The sequence below is a fragment of the Nymphalis io genome, chromosome 16 (genome assembly GCF_905147045.1).
Source record: "Nymphalis io chromosome 16, ilAglIoxx1.1, whole genome shotgun sequence".
In the NCBI taxonomy this organism is placed as follows: Eukaryota; Metazoa; Arthropoda; class Insecta; order Lepidoptera; family Nymphalidae; genus Nymphalis; species Nymphalis io.
In genome coordinates this window covers 993,840-1,020,387 of record NC_065903.1, presented here as the reverse complement: position 1 = coordinate 1,020,387, position 26,548 = coordinate 993,840, and the positions used below count along the sequence as shown (strand labels likewise).

Genomic DNA, 26,548 nt, shown 5'->3' with positions numbered 1-26,548 from the left:
TGTTTTTATTTTAACTAAATCGACGCCAATCACGTCTGACGTTAGAACTTTTGCGTATTATTTAGATCTTATCACAGACGTTTTAGTATTAATTGCTTTAACTTAACGAACATTTTATCTTTAAGCTGTTAAAAAAAATAAAGGTCTTGCCTTGTCTTGTCTTATTTGTATTTATCTTATATTAACAGTCTTGACAGGTCTTAGGTCCAGTGGCTAGATACAAGGCTGTAGATTCGAGGTGCTAAATTTTTAACCCTGGGGTCAATAAAAATATATAAGGTTTTTCTGCAGTAGAATCTCAGTAGCAGGCCGTAGTCTGGACATCTTAAAGCACGTGAAGCTGTTGGTCCTGCGCCTAAACTCTTTATGTTTTTTCGGATTGGCGTCCCATCGGATCATAAGAGTGCACCTGTGTTTGCGTACACACTTGTAAATTATAATATGTCTTCGAAGTTACATAATACCATCTAGCATCTAATTAAGTATAACCTTACCAAAACAAAGTGTTTCGCTGTTTGCCTGGATAACATTTATTTTCGCACGGATATCATTGTATATTACCAAATATTTTTGGTTAGGCAAGGTTTTTCAATCAATTATTGACTTACAAATGTATTTGCATATCTACCACTTCATTTATTGCATGTAAGACTCTAAACTCGGAGGTCTGAAGAACAACAAAAAAAAATTAAACATTTATAAAATAACAAAATTTATACTGGTGATCGAATTTACGCAATATGTTAGTTAAATGCTTGACTTCACATTTATACAGATATAAAATAATAAACGTGTCACAAATCACAAATAAAAAACCTCATTAATAATTCAACTATTAATTAAAATCGATAAATATTGTCTCGAAAAAACTGCGGGCGGTCGCTAATATTAAGCAATTGAAGACACCCACAATAAAAACGAAATCAATATTTGTAAAATCAAAGGCGACAATATTGATTGTATTAGTGAGTCTCCATGCACATAATAACTAATATTATAAATGAAGATTTTTTTTATAAATGGAAATACGTACTGGAACGAAACGAAGATGTAAATCGCATTTTGTGGCAAGCTTTAGGGGAGGCCTATGCTGGGAAGTAAGACAATCTTCGCGGAACTGGTGACAACTGATGTGGTGCGTTACGTGTTCTAAGCGATGGACCATCTTATTTTTCCTCGTTCGGTAATTTTGATGGATAAAAGTATTATTTTACTATTGTTATCTATTGCGAATCTTTGCATTTTTGTTACTCAATAATAAGCGTGCTTTGGCCAAAATGGATAAGCAGGATTTTACTATGAATTCCGTAATGTATAATTTCAAAATAATAGTAAAAACTGCTTTTGAAAAAAAAAATAATCACACTCGTTGTTTGTTGGTAAATAGCTCAATATGTTATCAAGAAAAAACAGAAAGTTTTATTTTTCTAAATTTTTTTAAAATATCTGTTTGAAATAATCTATACATTTTATTACGCTTTAATAACATTTAAAATAATTGCTTTATCTAATAAATGCACATACCGCTTCATATTATACATATGAAATATGACACCGAACGTATTTGGATGTCCCTTATCAATACATTCTATCGGCCTATACGCCCACTCATTGTCCGCTGGCTGTGTTTTATTAAATTAATTTGAATAAATTCTTAATTATGTTAAGCATCAACTCTGAGGTCTTATAATCTTAAAAGCCCCTTTCACATTAACGGCGAATTCAAAGTGTTACGATATATCTTTTTATTACTTGTTTTAAAAAGTGCTAATTTACTGTGACATAGGTGTATAGACCAATTATTGTCAAAGAAATCAAACAAAGTTTGCTATAATGCCTGTCTCGTTGAAGTCTAGTGGCAAGCTTCTATTAAAGCTATGACGGAAAGCACTTAAATCCATTGATTCTCTATATGACATCTTTCTGGTTTAGTCCGTCTTATCCTGAGCCTGTAGTTACACTCGCTCATCAAACACTACAATAATAAATATTGCTGCTGAACGATAGAACATGATGAGCGGGTGGTACCTACCATAAGTAAATTGCATTAGATTCACATTTTTTTTTACCACACAAGACAAATATATTTTAATTGCTTCGCTCAGCTTTAATCAATCTGTGGATAACGATCCTAAATCGTTAAACAAACAGACAGTATGGCGGAGGCGAATGTTAATTTCGTATGAGGTGCCTTAAAACGTCTACCTAATTACTGATATCAAAACAAGATAGAAGAAGCAATGAATAGAAACTTGTAAATAACTAATTATATAAATTGAACCGTATGTAGTTTAAATAGAGATCAAATTTGTACGCTTAACATATTTGGTGACTCGTGCAAGGTTCAATCAGTTGAAGGTTTGATGGCTAATTAAATTTAAAGTAAAGCAAATGTCCCAATGTTGAGGCCATTTCGAGAAGCTTGGAGCCTTATCCGCCACGCTGTTGTAGTCGGAGTTGGATACACATGTGGCAAATTATCATATAATATATGTTGATTTCCCTTTACCAACGGGCAGGATTTGAACTTGGAATCTTCGGTTCAGATTTATATATTCTAAGCACTACACCGCCCCGGTTCTCTGTCTTAATATCATAATATGATTTCGTTTACTTTAAAACAATATTATATATAATACATTTTTAATTGTTAATAAAATGATAATTTAATTTAATTGATAAAAAGAAAAAATAATACATGTTAAAACTAGAATACTATACAGTCATTTTTATAATACATAAAATTAAAAAAAAAAAAACAAAACACGCATTACTAATTTATAGCAAAAACACGTCGTCTAAAAGATTCTGTGGCATTGTACCCAAGACGCTGGCACTATTGCCAAATAAAATTCATAATTAATTTTACAACAATCGTAAAATAATATAATTATTTTTATGACTGTTTAATATAATTAACATATCGGTCGATAGTTATTACATCAATATAAACTTAGACCATTCATTAATTCGAAACTTATAAATTAATAAATTATTATAATTTAGAAAAATCTCTATCCATTATAACTAAATTCTTGGATAAACTCCGCAGTGGAATTTAAATATTTACTAATATTATTTATAATATATATTTATAATATTCGTTACTAAGCATACTGTATAGTAATATTCCGGTTTGAAGGGTGAGGGAGCCAGTGTAATTACAAGTACAAGGGATATAATATCTTAGTTACAAATGTTGGTGGCGCATTGGTGATGTAAGGAATGGTTAATATTTCTTAGTGCCAGTGTTAATTTATCAAGCTTATTATCAAGTGGCCCATTTGTTTATTTTTTATTGCATAGGTAAGCGAACGAGCATATTGGCTACCTGATGGTAAGTAGTCACCAACGCCCATAGACATTGGCATTGTAAGAAATGTAAACCATCGCTTACAAAACCAACCTTGGTAACTAAGATGTTATGTCCCATAATTGTGCGTGTAACATGTATATGTAAATATACTATATAATGATACAGTTCATATATAATAACATTACATACCTATATACTGATATTTCTTACAATCACGTATACAAAGATACTAGAGTCAATTTTTTTTTATAAAAATGTGCAAATGCTTCTTGCAATTGTAAATAAATACAATTATTTTATTTCAACAGTAATTAATTATTGACATGAAATCACGTATTACATACCCACTTGTAAAATTAATTAAATATCACAGTTTAGGCCGAACTGATTTCGGGGGATCTAACGGTAAATGTAACTAAGGAAGAGCTGTTCGCACCACTATAATTTAATTGATCACATTCAATACGGTAACCTCACTTATCCCCCTGATGAGGTCTGGTGGTGACAGTTATGACGTCCGTAGCTACGGACGATTCGTTGGTGCAGAATAGATCCGGGACCACTTTCAGTAATCGTTCCACACTATATATAACCAAAAGCGAATATTTAGACAGCGCGATTCAGAAAATTGACATGTTGAATAAGCGCCATCTATCGCTATCGGGTTGTAACACATGTAATTATATAATCACATTGCATTTGATTTAATATTATTAGTACAAATAGTAGTACTAGTAGTACTTTATTAATCACACGATTAATATAGAAATTTTAAAATGATATGTCAATCTTTTCTTAATTTTTTTATTGATACTGTATTCATTCGTAACTACGAATGAATACAATATCATATATTCAATATGATGAACGCTTTTAGAAATGCATTTAATTGTTTTACCGTTGCAACTGAAATGAGACAAAATTAAAAAGTCGCACTAGCTTAAGCGTTTCTAAGAGCAATCTATGTTATTATATTTGTGCAACTTTTTGTATCTGTAGGTACTAAAATAATATTATTGTATGATACCTTTGATAGCATTACAACTTTGACCCTTAGACTTGTAAAATGTTAATTTATAATTATTACTGTATATCTGTTGGTAATATATAAATAAATAAATTATGTCTATTTGAAGTTTCTAGTACTTGTAATTAGTTAATAAGAAGACCGTTATTAACAAATTACTTAACTATTCCGGTTCAATTACGTAATTTATCGAGATGTAATGGTCCAGTAAAAGATGTCGAGTATTCCTCGTAACGTAAGAAAAACCGGAATAACTAATAATAATTAAAGCTACGTCATACTTAAAGTAAGAGTAAGTATAAGTCGAAATAGCCGTTCGTAATAATAGATGTTCGTGGGTTCAAACCCGGGCGAGTACGATTGAATTTTCATGTGCTTAATTTGTGTTTATAAATCATCTCGTACTCGGCGGTGAAGAAAAACATCGTGAGAAAACCTGCATAATGGTATAATTTCACTGAAATTCGGCCACATATGTATCCATCAACTTACATTGGTACAGCGCGGTGGAATAAGCTCCAAACCTTCTCCATAAAGGATGAGTAGGCCTTAACGTAACAGTGGGTCATTTACAAAAAAGTATGTACAATTTTTCAAACATTACTTACATCGAGTCAGAGTCCAGTCACATTATTTAATGTATATTATGAAAACATAGGATTATAAAATAAATGAACATTACAAAACTGTAGCAGAATTGAACGTAATAAATAATCTGTCGCATAGCTCAGTGTACGCAGTACCGACCCGTTAGCGCAAAACAGCACAGGGGGCGGTACTGAGGCGCACTTAACAGAAAATTGAATCGAGCAACATTATCGCGACAAAAACTTGGCAAATTGATTCGGGGTAGTAAATTGCTTGCGCACCGACGCGACAATTTGCCGCCGCGCCTTGATCTTGAGTAACGTCTCGTTTTAAATGCGATAGCAACTGCGGACTTATTTATAATATAAGTTCATTTATTTATTCAATTCGTAAGATTATAATAAAAATAAAAAATATATAGGTGATAGTTTTTATAAGTTTTTTATGTTTGTTCTAATGTTACGCTGTAGTTACTAATGTATTTTGTTTTTTAGCCCTCGTGTAAGCATGTAATGTCCACATCGAGAAGACTCATTTGTAAATATTTTCGGTTAAATGTATTATTGTATAATTGTAGTCAGTTTTGTGGACTAAATAAAAAAGAAGAATATTCGTAACTAAAATTCGATGTAATAAATAATGAGTATAACACATCTGTGTTTTATCAACTTTGATTTATCATGCACTTCTGTGCTTATTCCTTTATATCTATATATCTTAGTTATGAATCATAACTAAGACTTTTTAAAATATAAATTAAAATTAAAAAAATATATATCGATTTGGAATATTCTAGATTTAATATGTCAATAGTGACAGTTGCCATTGCTATCGTTATTCGTAATACGCGCACCGAGACAGTCATTAATCATACGACATTACTTGTGACTAATAATAAATTTGATAATAATTTATAGATCTAACACACTTCTTGTTCAAAACCACTTACAATTCTATAATTTATATCGTGTACGAAATATTTTTTTTTAATATTTAATGTAAAATAATATTATGTGTACTATTAAAAATTAACTGCTTAAATTTGTTGCAACTTTCTTCTTTAAAATTTACCTAGTAATAAAAATTCGCAATTTCCATCATGACCCCGTATGGAGTATTGTGGTCCCCACTCCTAATACGAGCTTAACGCTTATTTGGAGAGGTAAATAGAAATATTAAATATAGAAAAAAATAAAAAATATATGTATCAATTATTTTTCTCAATTTTTATATTTACACTTTAAATAATAAATAAATATATTTATATCATATAATATGTATTTACTACGATCAGATTTGATACTTTGATTACTGTGATTTGCAACAAACTCAATTTTAATAGACTTTCAAGCACTTTTAAATCGTCTTATAAGTAAAATATCCTCGTAATAAATATTCGCATTAAAAATAAAATACACTGATGTAATTTTACAAATAAAATGTTTTAAAGCTACTCGTCGGAAATCCAGATTCAATAAAGAAACGATAAATAGTAAATCGTTAACCTTGTTCGTTATCATATATAATATCAATATAATCCAGTTCAATATAAGATAAATTTTTGAAAAGAAAATTTCAACATCCAAATCGGAAAATAAAATTATTTCTTAAACACTCGTTACGAGAAGCACCAACGCCAGAAAGGATTCTATTGAGAAATGTCAAACTTATATAACCAATAAGTTATTAATAGCGATTATTTTTTTATATATATACTTAGGAAATAACCAAACATGACGATCTTACAGTTCACCTAAGTTTGATTTTCGCTTACTTTATATTATTCTAGAAAAAATTAATGTTTATGGATATCACTAGTATATTTAAATTTCGAATCGCAAAAAGATTTTACCTGAAAAAGTCATAAAGGTGTAGTCGCTATTGTATAAAGCCGAAGTGTTTTTTTCTATTTTGTTGGACGAGCTTATCTCTGGATCTAGTGTGATTTGCTAAAACTTTTTTGGTTGTCAGCCCATTTATTCAGAAAGTTAGTGACATAATAACATTATGCAACGTGTATAGTAGCAGTTCACAGATTATATTTATTTAAAATAATTGCTGTTACAGTAACAGTAACAGCCAACGGGCCTTAGCCCAGCAGTGGGCATTAACGAATTTCCCACAGCTGGGCTAAGGCCTCCTATCCCTTTTGAGGAGAAGGTGTTAATGACCATATATTTAGCATATTATAATGGTAATTCGATATACAAAATATTTATTTCATGATGTTCCTTTTTTAAAATAATTTGAAATTATGTAATATATTATGATAATCAAATACACTATACACTAATATTAAACAAAATATATTATTTTTTAATGTAAGTAGCATTAATTCGAAGCGTTAGATTACTGTGCCTTCCCCAGATGTGTTCGATTGCTTCCCAATCGGATAATGTGAAAGTAGGAATAGAGATTGTACCTTTATATATAAACACATTTGTCAACTAACTCGTGTGCTGTAATAATTTTTGCGCAATTAGCTTGTCCTTGAGATTCTGTCAGATGGACTTCAGAGAAAAAAAAAAAACATCATACTCAAGTAGCGAATAATCACTCCTATCATATACAAGCACTCATAACTTACATATATACAATGAATAAAGAATCGAGTCACGATATTATGATAAATGAAAAACAAACATCCTAAAAACTTTATAAATTTTCATCACATAAAAGTAGATTGATAAATTATGTCGAACACTCGCCACATACAAATATTTTAACACCTTTTTATAGTTATAAAATGCGGTAGACTTGGAAGTAGGTCTTAAGACATGTCTAGACTACCATTTGAATCCTAGGATTGACACTTGAATGGCAATATGGAAGCACTGGACGTTGGTTGGCATAAATCCAGTTTTTATTCGTGAGGAAGACAGACAGGCTGTCTAATAATAAGTTATCTGTTTATAGACATTGAAAATACCTAAGGAGGCTGAATTCGAACTTTTTTGTTGACCTAAGATTTGAAAATATTGTTGAAGAGATTTACGTTTTTACCTAAGGTTGGAAAATATACGTGCGTAATGTTATTAGAAGCCATTTTTTTATTACATATATATATATAAGAAAGAATAACTGACTGGCATATCAACACACAGCCCAAACTGACTGGGGCACGAAGAAAATTGTTCTTGCTTATGTACTATGTAAACTCTTCTTAGTAATTCTAAATATAATCCTTCTATAATTCATCGAGATTTTATATTAATCAAATAAACGCGGAGGGTTTTGCTGATAAACTTATATTAACAAAGCTTACGGGATTTAGGAATTAATAAATAACGATCAAGAGAACTAGGAAGAAGATCAGTCGAAGAAATGGAAGAAAATATCTGAACATTGTCAAATTTTGAGCGAATTAGATGAGGCTTAGGTAGGTAGACAGCTTGACTTTGATTTAATAGGTGCTGGTAGTAACTAAATCACAAAAAATTTTACAAAATAATATAATAAGGGTTATTTTTTCTTATTAATTTAATAGTAAATAATGATTATTTTACCTTGCAACCTTCGCACGTGAAAGCGCCGAAGTGAAAACCGGCTGCAGGCTCCCCGCAGACTTTACATTGCTGATTCATCTGTAAATAAGAAAAAACAGTTTACTGTATATATTTTATTGAATACATAATAATAACAGTATTAAGTATTTATATATATATATATTAATTTGCTCAAATTTTGAAAAAAAGACGTAATACGAAGATGCATTTTTCTAGTTAACCCTAAGTTTAACAGAAAATCTATGGTGCAAACAATTAATAAATAAATAATTATAAAACACACAGAAACGCGTGTAGCATAACACGTAAATAAACCGTGAGTGCTCGTTGTATTATTATTTTGAATAATTCAATAACATTTACAATAAGATCCGATATTTGAACCCGGAATCTGGTGATCTGCAGACTTATAAAAGTTCGACAGGCACTAGACTAATGACAAAACATATATTATACTTAATATTACAATACACTTTACTTTTATATTATATTAAATAACACAAAAGTCGGGATAGGGAAAGCTTCGAGGCTTCCAATTGTTAGTTTTTTTTGTAGGAATTTTAATAAAGAGCAAACTCTAAACGTACCTCAGAACATTTTAAAATGTAAGTGACACGCGACACTGACTGTAATAATTATATCATTTAAATTAATTAACACTAGTCAAAATAGCGTTACTACGAGTATGAACGTGAAAATTTTTCAATATTTTTTCAACATTTCACAATTGAAATACAAAGACGGCGAAGCCACTTAACCGATTTTGATGGAGTTTGGTATCAAGCAAGCATGACTCCCAAGGAAGAACATAAACATACTTTTTCATACTTTACACCTGACCATCAGGTCAAATATCTTTCTAAAACATGTAAAGTACTTTTAGGTATGTTAAAATATATTTTAATAAAAAATAGAATTCAACAATATATCTTCATTGAAAATTCATAGCTGTCAAAACGGACCACAAGCAATTTTTTTTTTTTTTCTTAAGTTAAGATCGTATACGAATTTTATTTCTACATTACCTAATATTTACATAAAAAAAAGTAATTCTATAACCGCTATACATGTCAAAAGTGACGTTTAACTCGTATCTACAACTGAATTGAGTTAAAAATCGTGACACACCCATAATGAAACGAAAACATTCGGAACCACCGAATCACTCCCGACTCGAGTAGTGTTTTGATTTTTAAAGAGCCGAAATTATGTTGTTACGTCTTTAAAAGAAACTAAACGTCATTCGTGTATAGTAAACCTTATTTTTCAATTGAACCTTATGATACTAAACGTAAAGGTCACATTTGCATGTGAACAGTGTTGCGGACTGAAAAGTCGAGTAGCATGAAGAGATCATTGAAGGTCAATTTATTCGTATACATTTGTAAATTGAAGAGGTTCAAAAGTATGTCACAATTAAATTAAAGATGTCATTTGCGTAGTGTTACGGAATACGATTTCTATGGATTTGTTAAGGCCAGTCATAACCTTCTTAAATAGATGGTTCATTTGGTCGTATAAATACATAATTTATATAACTTCAGCAATTCTTAGTATCTATTGAAATTTGCAATTATATTAAAGTGACGATTTCAAAGGCCAATTTCGAAAAGTGTTTAAATTGAAACCAACCTTACATTCAGATTTTACTCAAATGGTTTTTATTATAATCAAGCTGATGTGAACGCAACTTTATTTACTTCGGCATTTAATCTCACGCAGTTATATATTTACTATTAAACTTAGAATATACATCGCCAACATTAAATGGGTTCTATTATGGTTATTTTCGGGATTATTATTAAATTAATATTTAAATATACAAAAAGATTAATTTTGGGTCACCTGATCTCATCTCATCTATACTAATAATATAAATTCGAAAGTAACTGTCTGTCTTTCTGTTACGCTTTCATTTCATTGTTTTAAGATCGTTATAGTAAAAAGCCCACTGCTTTAAATGTCCCACGGCTGGGATAAGGCCTCTTCCATTAAGGAATTGGATTGGAGCGTATTCCAACACGCTGTTCCAATTCCAGGTTCGTGGTGTGTGTCAAACAAACTAGATTCCTCACGATGTTGTCTATAGTAAATTTACTGTTGATAAATTTTTTGATAAATGTTATATTATATAATATGTATATAATTATGTATATATATTATACATCTTACATATTTATGATTTGTTAAAAGTATGTATATATGACATATTTTATTTTATTTTTTGTCTAAGTAGCTAGTTAATTTAATTTAAACTTTGTAAAATAAATGTGACAAGCTCGAATCAAATCCGAGCGCTATCGTTAAATACCAGAAAGTGATATGCGACATTGACTATAATAATTATAAGAATTAAAGTATACACGCATCAAAATCGTGTATCAACGTAAGACAATTTACAACAATTCATGAAACGAAGTGATTGCAGAATAGCACTGTTTAGAAGACACCGGAATAGAAAATGTGTTATTTAAAAGTTTATTTAAAAGATAGACAGCCTTCCAGCATATATCATCTGTGATACAAACATTATACTCGTTAGTATTAAAACGATAGACGGTATTCATAATGATACTAAATGATCGAAATATGACAATAGTTAGTGACGTAGCGTTTTGGTATTACTTAAATCAAATTAAATGACTTGCGAACATTGGCGAGGTAGCATCGCGTGTTCACAATGTGTATTTTACTAAACAATTTTAAATAACGAGAAATAAGTTCAGATATTTTCTTAAAAAATTAAATAAATGTATGTTAATAATACGTTCGGTAAGGGTTAACTGGATGGCGTGACTCCGTACTGTTAACATAATATCTCTCATTTCGTTTCGACAATGTAACTTATACTTGACTTTGCTTATGAGGTAAGTAATTTTAAATTGTAAAATTATAATTTTGAAGTTACAAATTTAAAAAAAACGTCGATTCGTTTTTAGATTATCGTTTGTAAGTGACAAGAATTATTTTTTTGATAGTAATATGCCAAGCCGTCATGGCGATAAGTGTTCCCTCCTACCATAGACATTGGCACTGTAATAAATATTAACCACGCCATGGATTTCATTCATTTGACGTCCCTTGCCTGCAGTTACACTGGCTTTCTCGCCTTCCAAATTGGAACACAGCAATACTAAATATTGCTGTTTAGCGGTAGAATATTTGATGAATGCGCGGTGCGTAACCTACCGAGTCAATCTTACCCGAAGCCCTACTAAACTCCAAATAAATAATGTCAGCTATATGTAGAGTTCCTCATGCATACGTACTGAGTCGAATTTGCTTTGTTTTTTTTAATCTGTGCAAATATCGATGACCTTTGGATATAGCTATTTATAAAATAACATTTTTTCACAATTCAATATGCCTCTAAGTATTATATTTTTTTATCGATACTTTTGTTTTAGGCTAATTTTATGCGATACACTGACCTTTTGTGATCGTAAAGAATGAAGAATTGAAGAATTAACATAAATTTTGTTTTTATATTTATTCTAAAATATATATTTAATTATTGACAAAAATAAATTGTATTCACGTTCGATATTTTTGTAATTTTCCTCTTCATTTAAGCTGTGTTCCTAGCACTATATTTAGGAACATGTTTTCCCCTTTTAAAGAGCGAAGTTTTAAGCTATAGGAAGTTTAAAAAAAATCCTAATTAATTAATTCTAATAAGTCTTAAAACTTATCTTTCTAAAATATAAGCTTTATATTAAACAAAAAAATAATATTAAAAAAAAAAAAAAATTCACTCAAGCACACATACAAACAACGCCACATTATTATTAAACTTAACGATGACAGATCCAAAACACACGGAACTTGAACACGACAGGTCATTGATATAACGAATTCCTGTCCTTATTCCGAAATTACTCCGCTTGTATCAATTAGTTATCCTTGTGTGTAACATTTTTTACTCAACTCATTAGTAACGTGTCAAGAGTTTTCGGTTATTCGCATTAAGTAAGGCAACGAGTATGGTATGCGTGTGTGTGTGGCCTTAGTATGAATATATTGGAACACACATATATATTTTTAGAAGAAGTATTCGAGAAAATAGCAGATAGGCACCATATAACAGACTATGCGAATTTTTGATGTATTTTTATTTAATTTGGAATTTCATGGATAAGAATTTTTTAAATTATAATAATTATTGATTATACATATCGAGGTTACATATGACGTTTAAAAAATATTGGTAAAATATGTGTGTAATAAATAATAAAATATATAATCAAATACGTTTTTGAAAGCATTATTAAGTCAATTCTGGCTTATAAACTATATTTTTTCTTATTTTCTGAACGCCTGGTACTGTTGGATTTAAGTTTTTAAATATATGATTTTTAGAATCCTGTGATTATTTTATAATTTTGAATTTACATTTTAAAAAGAAAAAATCATTTGCATCTTATTAAGAAAAAAAATTGAGAGCTATACTCCAAATATATCAAGACAAAACATATTCATATATGTATATATAGTTGTAATAATAATGTCCTCCAGACCGATTTCAGCCACGGCGGTCAATCTCAAGAGATATTATAGTGCACAACGTGTGCTCAAACACAGGTGTTTTCTCTATTTCCTAACTCTCATAATCCGATGGGACGACAATCTGACATGACCAGAAAGAGTTCAGGCGCAGGACCAACGGGCTTTACGTGCTTTCCAAGGCACGGGAGTGTACATACATCAAACTTCCATACTCCGGGATGCTATTGAGAATTTTCGACAGAAAAACCCAACAACTTTTTACTGGCCCGACCTGGGAATTAAACCCAGGACCTCCGGGTCTGCGGCCTTACATCATGGCACTAGACCGGCGGAGCAGTCGAAACTATAGATATATATAATACATAAGTAGATAGGAGACGTTTTGTCACAGTAAAAAGTAGTAACTCCATATATAATGCCCACTCAAACAAAACCAAAGAGCCTACTCATAAGCAAATAAAAAAAAACATTTGCTAAATAAACTCAAGGATCGAGTGAACTGTCAAATTCTCATACAAATTGTGCCGATTTAATCTCCCCGGCGATCTTTAAGCACGAATAATATATCAAAGTCTAAAATTTGGGTTGAATTTTTATGAATTTTATCTGATTATCCCTTTTAGTGATCAAGTTAATTAAGCAATATCGGTCACAGCTCGAGGTTGCATCGACAATCGCATGCGCTCTTATGTTCATCCTTTTTTGAAATACCATACAAATTACTGTGATTTATCATAAGGTAATCTCCTTTTGATCAATTATACCGCGTTTCTTTTATTATAAAATGAAGTAGCATTTCGAAGCCGAAATGATAACTTCGACATCTTATGATTAAAGTGTATCGAATTTTATTTGAACTTAATTTTATAATTCGAAAGACATTTAAAATATCTTCTTAGTCGATATCATAAGCTGTTAATGTAAATTAATAACATTGTATTTTTAAAATTTGACAGTTAAAAATGAGTTAAATTTTTTAAATTTGAAGTCGTAAATTGTTTCCAATTGCTGGAATCACCAGCGATTATCTGTACGGCGTTTGTCTAGACTAGAGGAACGATTGACAAGTGTGAAAACACAACAAGAAAGGAAAGAGCTTTAAAAGGTAACGTTTCTAAACTTGGCCGTCGTGCCTTGCTTTGCATACCATCGGATTCAGTCTACATCAGAACCCATAGAAATTGTCTCACGTACTGGCACCTGAGGGACTATGTACGGCCTTTTGAAAACCGTTCCTGTTTATTTCTTGCATCGTTAAGGGAATGTTTGTGAGACTTTGTTTTAACCGACATACATAGATCCAATGGAATATTATTCATGTGTTATAAATATGGTTAAGAAACCTTCATATGTTAGGTGAAATTTTAGCCACATGTACACTTCTTAAGTGTACATGTGGTGTGGAAAGGAGGCCCTTAATATTTGTGAGTTGTTTTTTTTTTTGTTTATTTAGAAATAAGAATATTATGTTTGGTCACCACCGCCCATAGATATCGGCACTGTATTAAATATTACCACTCCTTACATTGCCAAAGTGTCAGCAGCCATTGGAACTAAGATGTTATTACCCTTGCGCCTATAGTTATACTGGCTCACTCACCCATACAACCGGAACACAACAATACTAAGGATTTCTGGTTGGCGATGGAATATCCGTTGAGTGGGTGGTACATACCCAGACAGGCTTACACAGTCCTACCAGCAAGTAAGATGTTGGATTTTTTTTTGTTTATGTTAAAGTCTTTATATGTGCTTTGTCATTAATTGGTGACAAGGTTTTGTGCAAGCCTGTCTCGATATATTGAGTTGCTGTATTCTGGTATCAGGAATGAGTATAATAATAATAATATCCTGGGACATTAAGCTGAGCTTGTGATATGGAAACCATATAACTTATATACTACATAATACTACTCATCTTTTGTAAATATATACTTATATAGATAATTACACCCAGACTCGGGACAAACAGACATGTTCATGCAAACAAATGTCTATCCTGGGTGGGAATCGAACCCACAATTTTCGGCGTGAAAGGCAAACCAACCACGAAAACCGGCTTGTATCTACCTTTATTAAAACACAAATCGTTTTCTCGAGTTTTTATTAAACTGTAATGCAATAACACTTATATTTAAAAATGATATCAGCTACCGTATTTATAAATCAATAATGACATCACTATCGTTGAATGATTTTGACGCAAAAAATTACAAATTTCGAAGAATATTAGTTATATTTTTTTGTTATTTTATTAGCTAGTATATCAAGTGATTATATTATATAGGTTTAATATGACTAAAATTATAATAGCATGAGAAATTTAATTAAAGAGTTAAATGGCTAGAATATGTGAAACTTAACCGAAGATTACGAGTTCAAACACGGACAAATACCACAGAACGTTATTTAATTATGTTTATAATTCATGTCGTGCTCGGCGTCGAAGAAAAATATCGTAAGGATGACTTGCATGAGTGAAATCTTCACGCCTCTATCAACTCACCTTAAAGCAGCATAGTGTAATGTGCTCCAAACTAACTCAAAAAGCTTTTAGTCCAACATTGGGACATTAATAGGCTTTACTATGAATATTCGTAACTGAGTTTACTCTAGTAACGAGTTACAGCAATGTAGACACAGACAAATAATAATGTCCTCCAGACCGATTTCGGCCACGGCGGCCAATCCCAAGAGAGATTAGCCAACTACGCAGGAGATATTATAGTGCACAAGTGTGTGGGCAAACACAGGTGCACTCTCTATTCCCTAACTCTCATAATCCGATGGGACGGCAATCCGACACGACCGGTAAGAGTTCAGGCGCAGGACCAACGGCTTTACGTGCTTTCCGAGGCACGGAAGTGTACACACTTCCAAATTCCAGACTCCGGGCTGCTACTGAGAATTTTCTGACAGAAAAACCCAATAACTTTTTATTGGCCAGACCTGGGAATTGAACCCAGGACCACCGGATCTGCGGCCTTATATCAAGCCACTAGACCAACGAGGCAGTTAGACACAGACACAGAGTTACAGAAATAGTTGAGATGCTGGAAAGACTTCACGGAAGAGACATACAGAGATTTTTATACATATAGAGATTTTTACATGCTTAAAACTTTTGGTCTCCAGGATGTGACTGAAAATTTGGCCATAGAAAACCTCAATATATTTTTATTGACCCTTGGCTTGAACTTGGATATAGATATTTTAGATCCCATATCATAATATGAACTATATAAGACGTAATTTAGACATCTTATATGACAATAGTATTGTCGTGTTCCAGTTTGAAGGATGAACATCTTAGTTCCCAATGATGATGGCACATTGAAGGAGCTGTTAATATTTTACCAATGTCTATGGGCGGTGGTGATCAAAACTTATCATCACCTTACCATCAGGTGGACCACTTGTCCGTCCGCCTATTTTATAAAAAAAATCTTGTGGAAATATTAGTCACGAATAACAATTTAATCCTTAACCTATTTAAAAGCTAGTCCTGACCAGTTTACAAGTTGATTCTTCACACAACTCTGTTACTTGTATAATGTTATACAATAGCATTCGATGAATTACTTGCAAATAGTTTCAAGTAAACAACGTAACATGTTGTGTGTATTGCAAAGTGCCTTTTCAACTATAATGAGTATGTAAGTGGCTAGCGTAGAAAAATATTTAAAAGATGTTTTTATAACATTCGTTTTCAAGTATGCGATTATATAAAAAACGTTTCGAATGCACAATTTATGTTTCATTGTTAATATTTGTATGAAACTAACAATGAAACACAATAATAATTACCAAAATCTGTTGATATTCTATATAATTATATATTTGTTCATACTTCGTGCAAATTCAAGGTCCTCATAGATTCTATTATAAGATCATGATCAATTTATATGGAACCACGAGTAAGGTTTTCGAAAAATAAGCGAATAATTTTAATCGAACAGCATGGTTTATGTTACATAAAAGAATAACTAACGAATTAAGTGTCTCCTATTTTAGATGTCTGGTAAAATTGGTAGTAAAACCTTATTGAGTGATCATCAATCCTTCGTCGTCCACTGTTGAACGTAGGCCGCCTCTCCAACGGCATGCCACTGAGCTCGATCTTCAGCTCTCAAACTCCATCCGCTGCCAGCCACTTGGGATATTATCGTCACTCCACTTAGCCGGAGGGCGTCCTACGTTACGTTTGCTAGAGCGTTTAATATTTCACCGCCAAACACACTTTGTATTGCTGTATTCTAGCTTGATTGGTAAGTGCGCTGGTGTAATTACAGGCAAGGGACACAAGGTCTAGTTTTTCTGATTGGCCTCGCATTAAAAATGTAGAAAGTGATTTATATTCTTTATAATGCCAGAATATAAGAACGAATATGAACACCATCGGTTAACCGATTTGTTTCTTTGTTAATGAAATAAATATAAATTAAAACAAGAAACAGTTTTCATATCGTTATTCAATCATGGAGATAAGACACACTTGTATTAATTTTCAAATGTCAATTAGTTGCCGCTTATTTTGTATTGCAAAGAGAACGAAAGAACTAAATAAATAATTTATTTGACATTATTTCAAGCCAAGTATCTGAAACCTACAATAATAACAATTATATACTGTGTGTCAAAAATTAAAAACATTAATTTAAAAGCAACTGAATAAAAAGCAAAATACATTTCCGAGAAATTCTTAGCATGAAAAAAAAATCATATTCCAAATTCAAGAATGTAACGATAATTTCATTTAAGCACCTCAATACATCCTATCACCTGCTACAAAGTCGACCTAATTTCGCTCAACTCGATTACCGACATAAATCTCTCGAAGGCGGGACAATGTTACGACGAAAAAAAAAACGGCTTGTATTCATTAAAGGATAATAATGATACGCACGATAGCTCAAAAGTTAATCGTTCGTGGGACTAACTGTAAACTTTTTCCTATAGACTTATAAATTTAAGCTTAAATGTTCTGTTAAATTAAATTCATCAATCTTGCAAATGTGATATTTGGACTAATATTCATTGTCAGTGACGTGTGACTGCATGATAAGAACCTTTTTACCAATCTGTCATTATCTCGTCCTAGGTTTGGATCCCTAGTAAGGCCAATAAAATGTCTTAATAGCATTTTTTGTTTAAGTCTCAATAAACTCTTGTGCTTGTAACACAGTCATTCATCCTTCAAATTTAAATTGTTATCTATAATTATTATTTATTATTGTTATTTGAAAATATAAAAAAAAGCCGAGATGGCCCTGTGGTAAGAACGCGTGAATCTTAACCGATGATCGTGGGTTCAAACCCGGGCAAGCACCACTGAATTTTCATGTGCTTAATTTGTGATTATAATTCATCTCGTGCTTTACGGTGAAGGAAAACATCGTGAGGAAACCTGCATGTGTCTAATTTCACTGAAGTTCTGCCACATGTGAATTCTACCAACCCGCATTGGAGCAGCGTGGTGGAATAAGCTCCAAACCTTCTCCTCAAAAAGAGGAGAGGAGGCCTTTAGCCCAGCAGTGGGACATTCACAGGCTGTTACGGATTGTTATTTGGCGGTAAAAAATGTGACAAGTGAGAGCATCTACAAGATAACTCACGCTTTTACAAAGCCCAAGTAAGCATGGTGTCCGGACTTCTGCCTCATCTTTCAAACTAAGCCCTGTGGTCGTAATTTGGTCTACGGATATTATTATGGCATGGTTTTGTATGTTTTAGCCATTGATACATTATTTCTGACGGGACTTGTAAATTGCTTAATTCCTAGAAGTATATGTATGTATATATGTTCAAATATTCCGAAAAATCACAAGATTATGTTAAACATATAAATGAAGTCGTAAATACAAAATTATAATTAAAAAAAAAAGATAAAACCTCTGATCAGTATATTTTTACCGCTTCTTATATAGTTTTTATTGTTATTGAGGAATCTAATTTAATTAATTTGAAATAATTATCATGTCTAATCCTTACAAATGACACAATAACAATATCTATAACGTTAACGATTTTTAACATAAATAACGTATTAACGAATTATGAATACAGTGAATAAATGGAAATTTTACGGTCAAAGCAAGATGTAATAAATAATACGATCAACGGTACACAAACGTTTACACTTGAATTATTGTGGGATGGAACGTGGCGTTAATAAAATAAATTAATTAATATGATATATAAAACCGAGACGTCTATAATAGTTGGATTATAAGGTCGTGAGAAGATCATAGAAACAGGGCTTTATGGTATTGCATTTGAAAAATCTGATTTAACTTAAAATGGTTTAAAACATTAAACATTTTACCATCGTTATTTTTAAATTTCGAATCGATATTCGAACTGATTGTACGAAAATAATAAATGCTTTAAAGCTTTAAGTACTAACTAGTGACATATAAAAACACAGACAACGGAATTCCGTAATATGGCAACATCGTTGGCAGTTTTGAAGTTCAATCAAAATTATACCTAAACTGAACAAATATTACCTAAATATGTTCATAGATACATTATTATAATAATATCAATTACCTTAGTAATTTTCAAAGGTAATCAAAATGATAATATGCTCCTAAAGAAGCTAAGATAATGTTGTGTCAATGAAGTTCGAACAGAGATAACTATCAATCAATCACTTGTTAACAAAAGTGACAAATGTCAAGTTGAGGTGGATTAACCAGAATTGTCTAGTAAATACCTTCTCAAACTAGTAAATGATATTAATTACAATTAAAATATAATTTACTGGTGGTAGGGTTTGTGCAAGCTCGTCTAGGTACCACCCACTCATCAGATATTCTACCGCTAAACATCAGTACTTGGTATTGTGTTCCGGTTTGAAGAGTGAGTGAGCCAGTGTAATTATAGACACATGGGACATAACATCGTAGTTCCCAAGGTTGGTAGCGAATTGGCGATGTAAGCGATGGTTAACATTTCTTGCAATGCCAATGTGTATGGGCGTTGGTGACCACTTACCCTCATGTGGCCCTTACGCTAGTCGCCTACCTATTCAATAAAAAAGTAGCTGAGGTTATAATATTAAATATGCATAGTCATTTTATAAATCGATTACAACAATAAAGGTTTATCGATCTATTACAGCTTTACTAATTATCATATCCTGGATAGATTTGAGTTTTTTAATGCATTTTATATCTTGTCAATATGTATGTAAATGTATAAATTACATTTATTTAAGTACACATATGTGCTTACTTGCGATACAGACTAGATAATAACTTTTTTTTAAAGCAGATGAGCAATTTGCCCCGATATTATAAGGGCACCAATGTCGGTGGTCCGCTCATGGACATCGGAATTTTAGAAAGTGTAAATCATTCCTTGCACAACCAGCAAGCTGCGACAATAATATCGAATATGTTAATGTCTCTTGTGCCTAAAATTACACTGGCTCACTCATCAAATTGGTACACCGATACAAATATTTATACTTAGTTTACAGCTGAATGAGATACATATGTACACAATTGATTGCACAATTTTCCTAGGTTAATATTTTGTCTGAATAATTGATACAGATCGGAGAACTGATACTCTCTCAATATAATATTATTGATACTGAACAATATTAATGATAATATATAAAGAAGGAAAGAGACAGGGGTATTTACACAGAAATAAGTATAATTCATTTTTAATATTCATCTTATCGCGTCTGTGTTATTTCAAATAAATACTTAATTTGTATACATAATATAAAATGTTTCTTTTTTCTAACTTGTAATTAGAAATAGTCTTTCTCAACTTTAAACTTATCTTAAACTAGAGCTCAGCACTTCTTATATTATAATCCTAAGCGGAATGTCCGTCTCATAGTAAAATCAAAATGATTACGTACTTAATTAATTATTTTGTAGATGAACCCGCTACTAATATTATAGCTTTATCAATATGTTTAAAGCGATTATGGTGAAATGCTTTTACTTGATGCCATAAAATTCAATGAAATAATTACTCCCCATGCACTAAGTAATCTTAAAATTTCTCGACGTTTACTTTCGAAAACATTTACCGGAAAAATTAAATAAAACGATGATGATAACTCATAATTTTTTACTGACTTCATAAGGACCCTGTCAACTTCTCAATCAAAAAGTCTAAAATAATAGGAGGCCAATTAAACCAATTTCACGTGCTTGTTAAAATTCTTCCACAAAACGTTTCGTTTTAATAAAGAAATTCATATTTTTTTTTCTGAAATCTCATTATTATAGAATATGGCAATTTCACAATTAACTGCAAATTAATGATCACTATCTGTAATTGAGTGAACACGACGAATAAAGACATCAATGTGGTCCATTTTACTGTTACTTAAAATGTTAAGAAAATTTCGAGGGATTTAAATTAACTTTATAAATTTACAATACAATCAATAAAATCTAGTGTTTTGTAATATTAAACGCCATTCACTTTATTTTCTTGTGGTTTAATAATGATTTCATGGTTACATATTGATAGCATATGAGAACTGTTTTTTTCATTAACACGATATCAGATAATTTTATATATAATATGTATCATCTGTATTACGTATACTTATTTATATAGGTACACAAACAGAATATAATGAGGACATACATTAAAATTACGAATTTATACAATTTTAAGCAAGATTACACTCCAAAATATATGTACACGATATGTTCGTATAAATAATATGAATACAGTCATTTGCTTATATAATATTTTTAATATAATTGTTATTATATTTTCTATTATTATGTGATTAGTTAATGATGTTTACGCCTTTAAAGACGTATCGCTTCGTGAGAGAACCTGTTTAAGTTGTTAATTTTAAGTGTTTAGCGATAAGATGATAGTGTAACTAAATAAATAAATAAATTAGGTGATGTGTTAAATCTACTTCAGTTAGCACACTAAGGTTTCAAAAACCAGATGCTACAGTTAACACGTCTCCAGGAATTAATTTATGGTTACAATCTTTTTCAATTCATTATATGAGCATATTAGATGGTTTTTGTTAAATTATTATTTTTTTTTTTTTTTATATAGAATAGGAAGGTGGACGAGCATATGGGCCTCCTGATGGTAAGTGGTCACCAAACGCCCATAGACATTGGCATTGTAAGAAATGTCAACCATCGCTTATAGCCAATGCGCCACCAACCTTGAGAACTAAGATTTTATACTACTGCTGTACTGCTGTTTTGCGGTAGAATATCTGACGAGTGGGAGGTACCAGTACTTGTTATTGTTGTGTTCCGGTTTGAAGGATGAGTGAGTCAGTGTAATTACAGGCACAACGGACATAACATCTTAGTTCCCAAAGTTAGTGGCGCATTGGTGATGTAAGCGATGGTTAACATTTCTTACAATGCCAATTTCTATGGGCGATGGTGACCACTTACCATAGACGGTGGCCCATATGAAAGTCCGCCTTCGTCTTCTATTAAAAAAAGGGACTGTTCGAAATTAATTGTTACATTTTCGTGCTTTGCAACAGATGTGTGACATACAGAGTTTCGCTCTTTCTGTCGTCATTTATTTGACATTTGACAGAAGACGATAACAATGTTTAACTAATCTACCCCTTTTAATTTACCCCTAAAACATTATTATAACGGTAACTCGTACTTTTCCTTATAATTAGAACTCAATAATTATTTATTGCTGTTCATTTGTTTTGTAACTGGATCAGTTTAATTGTAAACTATTCTCCACAAAAGGGACTAAAGTCTTAACTATTTCCATTAACTAAAGAATTTGTATTCCTCAATTACAATATCATTATAAAAGGCTTTGATACAAAAAAGGATATATTTGAGCGATTATACTAATAATTTTATATAATAAATAAACTAATTGATTGATGCTGTTTAATATGGTATAAAGTTATTAAACAAAATGACCATGCCTTGCTGCTTAATAATCCTATTTCATCGATTAACTAGCATGTGTTATAAATACTTAGAACGCTACGGAAAACAATTACGTTGGTAGCCTATACGGTTACAGTATGCCCTTTTCAATTTAATTAAAGCCCTCAGCGTGTTTACGTTATCGAAGTAACTTTTTGTCACGCATCAGTTACAAAATGTAATGATCCTAAATTAACTAGAGATAATTTAATTTGACATTTGTAATTAGAAGATGTAATCAATCAATCTTAAGTAAATAAAAAACATTTTTGTTTTCTTGTTAAAAATAAATAAAACGTTGTTCATTAAAAGTATGTTTTTTTTATATATTTTAAATTTAACAATAAAAAAATTAAATATTACTAATAAATATTTTATGTCAAAGAAAAATTAATAAATATGTATATAATATATCTTATGCACGTTTACTTTTTTATAGTATAAAAAAATTAAACATAAATAGAAACAATTTATGTAAATTTAAATCTATCTACAAGTACAAAATCTGTATATATTTGCAAGTAAGTAATAAAAATATGTTCACAATATTTCAAGTAACTGTTTATTTTATTTATTTTGAAATATACGATAAAAAAATTCAACATACATCACGCTGTCAACGTTCGTCTTTAAAAAACGTAAGCAATACATGAAATCTTAAGTCAACTGTCAAACGATTTGATCGTTTATGTTTGGTTAAACCAATTACAAGAAAGGGTATACCCAAATTCTGACAGTGTAAGTAAAAGGAAAGTGCTGACAGCTAAATGTTACCACGCCTTAAGACAGAGGCCTATCAAAGTGTAATTACACACTTTATTACAAGTATAAAGGCTTTAAAACAGAATTCAATGAAGCTTTCCTTGTTACTGGATTAAATTTTTTTATATGAGATTATTTCACTTTGTTTATTTTGTTTTTAACATGTCAGTCTGCTTGATGAGTTAACGAGATCCTTTTAAAACAGCTTGTTCTTTATGCCTTTGAATTTTTTAATACTGATTTAGATATTAAAATTATATCCCATTAACTAACATATACTAAGAGTGAATGACATTTAAAAAATGCGAATGTGACAAAAATCTTTATAGCAGCACGGTATGTATTACTGTCAAACAAGAGCCATTTATGAATTGTAAGTCTCACAATAATAAGAATAAGATATTATTTTTTTAATAAATAACTTATTATACTGTACTGTAGATACAAGATACATAAATATAATTACACATGCAGTACCCATTTTGATTGATGAAAAAGAGTAACTATGGAATTCTTTGCCGTTTTTTCGCGGTAGAATCTACGTACCGAAATGGTGGCCTTATATTAAAAATATAAAAAAATTGTATGACGATTTAAAAAGTGAAATAAATCTACTTAAAAAATTATGTTATGAATTTGACTTTGAATACTATTTCTTTAAAATTAAATTAAGCCTACCATTAAAATTGCAGATACCCAAACAGAATCTCATCTTTACAATATCAAACTAATCAAATTCACCAAGAATTTATCAAAACAGAAACAATATTGAAATCTTATTACTCACTGCATTTCACATTCAATAATTAAATCGGTTTTTCTTGGATTTTAAATTCTAAATTTAAATTATAGAATATCAAATAATGAAACCCAATAGAAGGTCCTGCTAATAATTGTGGCTCTGTAAACTATCGTGGTTGATAAAGGATCGCCCTTTAACTGACGTTTTTTTTGTTTAATGTAAAGTCGTATATCATTTCTCAACGTCATTGCAAAATTTGACGAACGGACAAATACTCATTAGAATGCAAATGAGTTTAGTTTTTTTATATAATGTTTAAACCTTTATTTTTTACAATCAGCTATAACCGCTGTAAATATAATTTGATGGTAATGAAGATAAAACTTTGGGCAATACCCAAAAAACAAAGCGATGAAATGTGGAAAAAAATACCAAACAGAGAAATCCTTGTAGCATATTTAATATATATAAGCTTTAACTTAGATATCAAATATGATATTCTTGGATTCATGAGAACGTTGAATACGAAAATAAATATAGTATTAAGTAAATGATTTCGATGTACATAAGCTTCAACCAACACAAACTTTATTTTAATCAATTTGCATCTGTCATTTATTTGATTTAACACACACACGTACAAACACGTAAGTTAACACAACTTCATGACATTATTTTATTAGTTATTAAGTATAACCATGACTTCGTCTGTGTTATATTTGGATACACTCGTAATCAGTGTTTGGTTCGTGTGAGATTTTTTTTATATATTTGATAGCGATAACATTAACTACGTTTCATAAAAACAGTGCGGTTTAATGAAAATAATCAGAATTTCATACAAATCGCAGTTTAGGTCGAATAAATAAAAAATCCCACAAAGCGATTTATTCTTTTGTTTTAAGTGACTTCTTTTAATTGTATTATTAATATGTAATATACAATTTACCAATAGCCTCTTACAAAGAATTTAAAAAAAGAACAAATATTTTAATATTTTCGTTACTCTTTGTGCAATGTGTAACCAATTCGAAACCTTAAACTTAGTCTACAATACTTTTTTGCAATTCACAGTATTTATAAAATATAACTGTTATTTTACGGACTCAAGTGTTACATATTTCACACTCACGTAAAATAATAATTTTACGCTTCTCGCTCTGAATTCTAATGTTATAGAAATACCGTGAACTATTTGTTCCTTTGACGTTGAAAATATAAAAACAAAACACCTAATAGGATACTCAGAAAAAATTTAGACCGTTTAAAACGGGCACATTCTTTATAATACACATAGCGATAGATATTTTATTTATTATGGTTGAAATAAACATCGTGTGTTCTTACTATAATAATAGTAATATCCTGGGACATTATCCACACACGGCCATCTGATCCCAAGCAAAGCAGAGCTTGTACTACCTGTCCTGGGTGGAAATTGAAGACACAACCTTCGGCGTGAAAGGCAAGTATCTACCGAATACGCCAACGGCCCGTCATCTTACTTATTTCACTATACGATCACTTTAATACTGAACTTTTTCGTGATCGATTTCACAAGCTTTTCTTTTTTTTTAATTTTATATCAACTCACATGAATATGTAAGTTTTCTGAAATTCATTTATCACGCCATACACATTGTTCTATATAATAATTATAGTTATTAGTAATAAGTTCCTGTTTGTTCCTGATATTAAGAGTACGTTACATTTTGTAGAAATAAAATCTAATATACAGCATTTGTCAAACCATATCGCTTATACATCTTAGCACGTGCTGTGGTGCTTAATCTTTAAGGTCAATGTCCAATCCTATACGTAAAATTATATGCACCAGTTTAGACCAAAAATGATTATCAAACTGCAGAGGAATATGAATTCTAAAAACAATAAGATAAGTATCGTTTCGGATAATACTTGCTTAATTTCGATTTGACTTGTGGTCGGTTTCTTTGCATATGCAAATAGAAAATTTGAAGAATTTTGCTCTCGTAAAACATATTGGATTTTACGATATTTGTTCTCCGACATGAGGTGGGTGGGTGTTTTGAGTACTCAAATAAGAACAACGCAAATTGCATATTAATTTTTCATACTGTTTGTACCGATTCTCATAATACGTGGGTGGTAAAACTTAGTTAAATTAGCAACCAAGAAAAAAAAATACTAAAACAA

The 26,548-nt window shown here is 30.9% G+C and overlaps 1 protein-coding gene across 1 annotated transcript in view; it reads right to left on the bottom strand.

Annotated features, from left to right (window-relative positions):
• The window catches only part of LOC126774482 (protein embryonic gonad-like), a 122,575-nt gene that overhangs the window by 55,604 nt on the left and 40,423 nt on the right, over positions 1-26,548 (bottom strand). Inside the window, exon 2 of the mRNA XM_050496045.1 lies at positions 8,438-8,515. Within this exon, the coding sequence (XP_050352002.1) occupies positions 8,438-8,515 (78 nt within the window). The remainder of the gene's footprint in view (positions 1-8,437; positions 8,516-26,548) is intronic.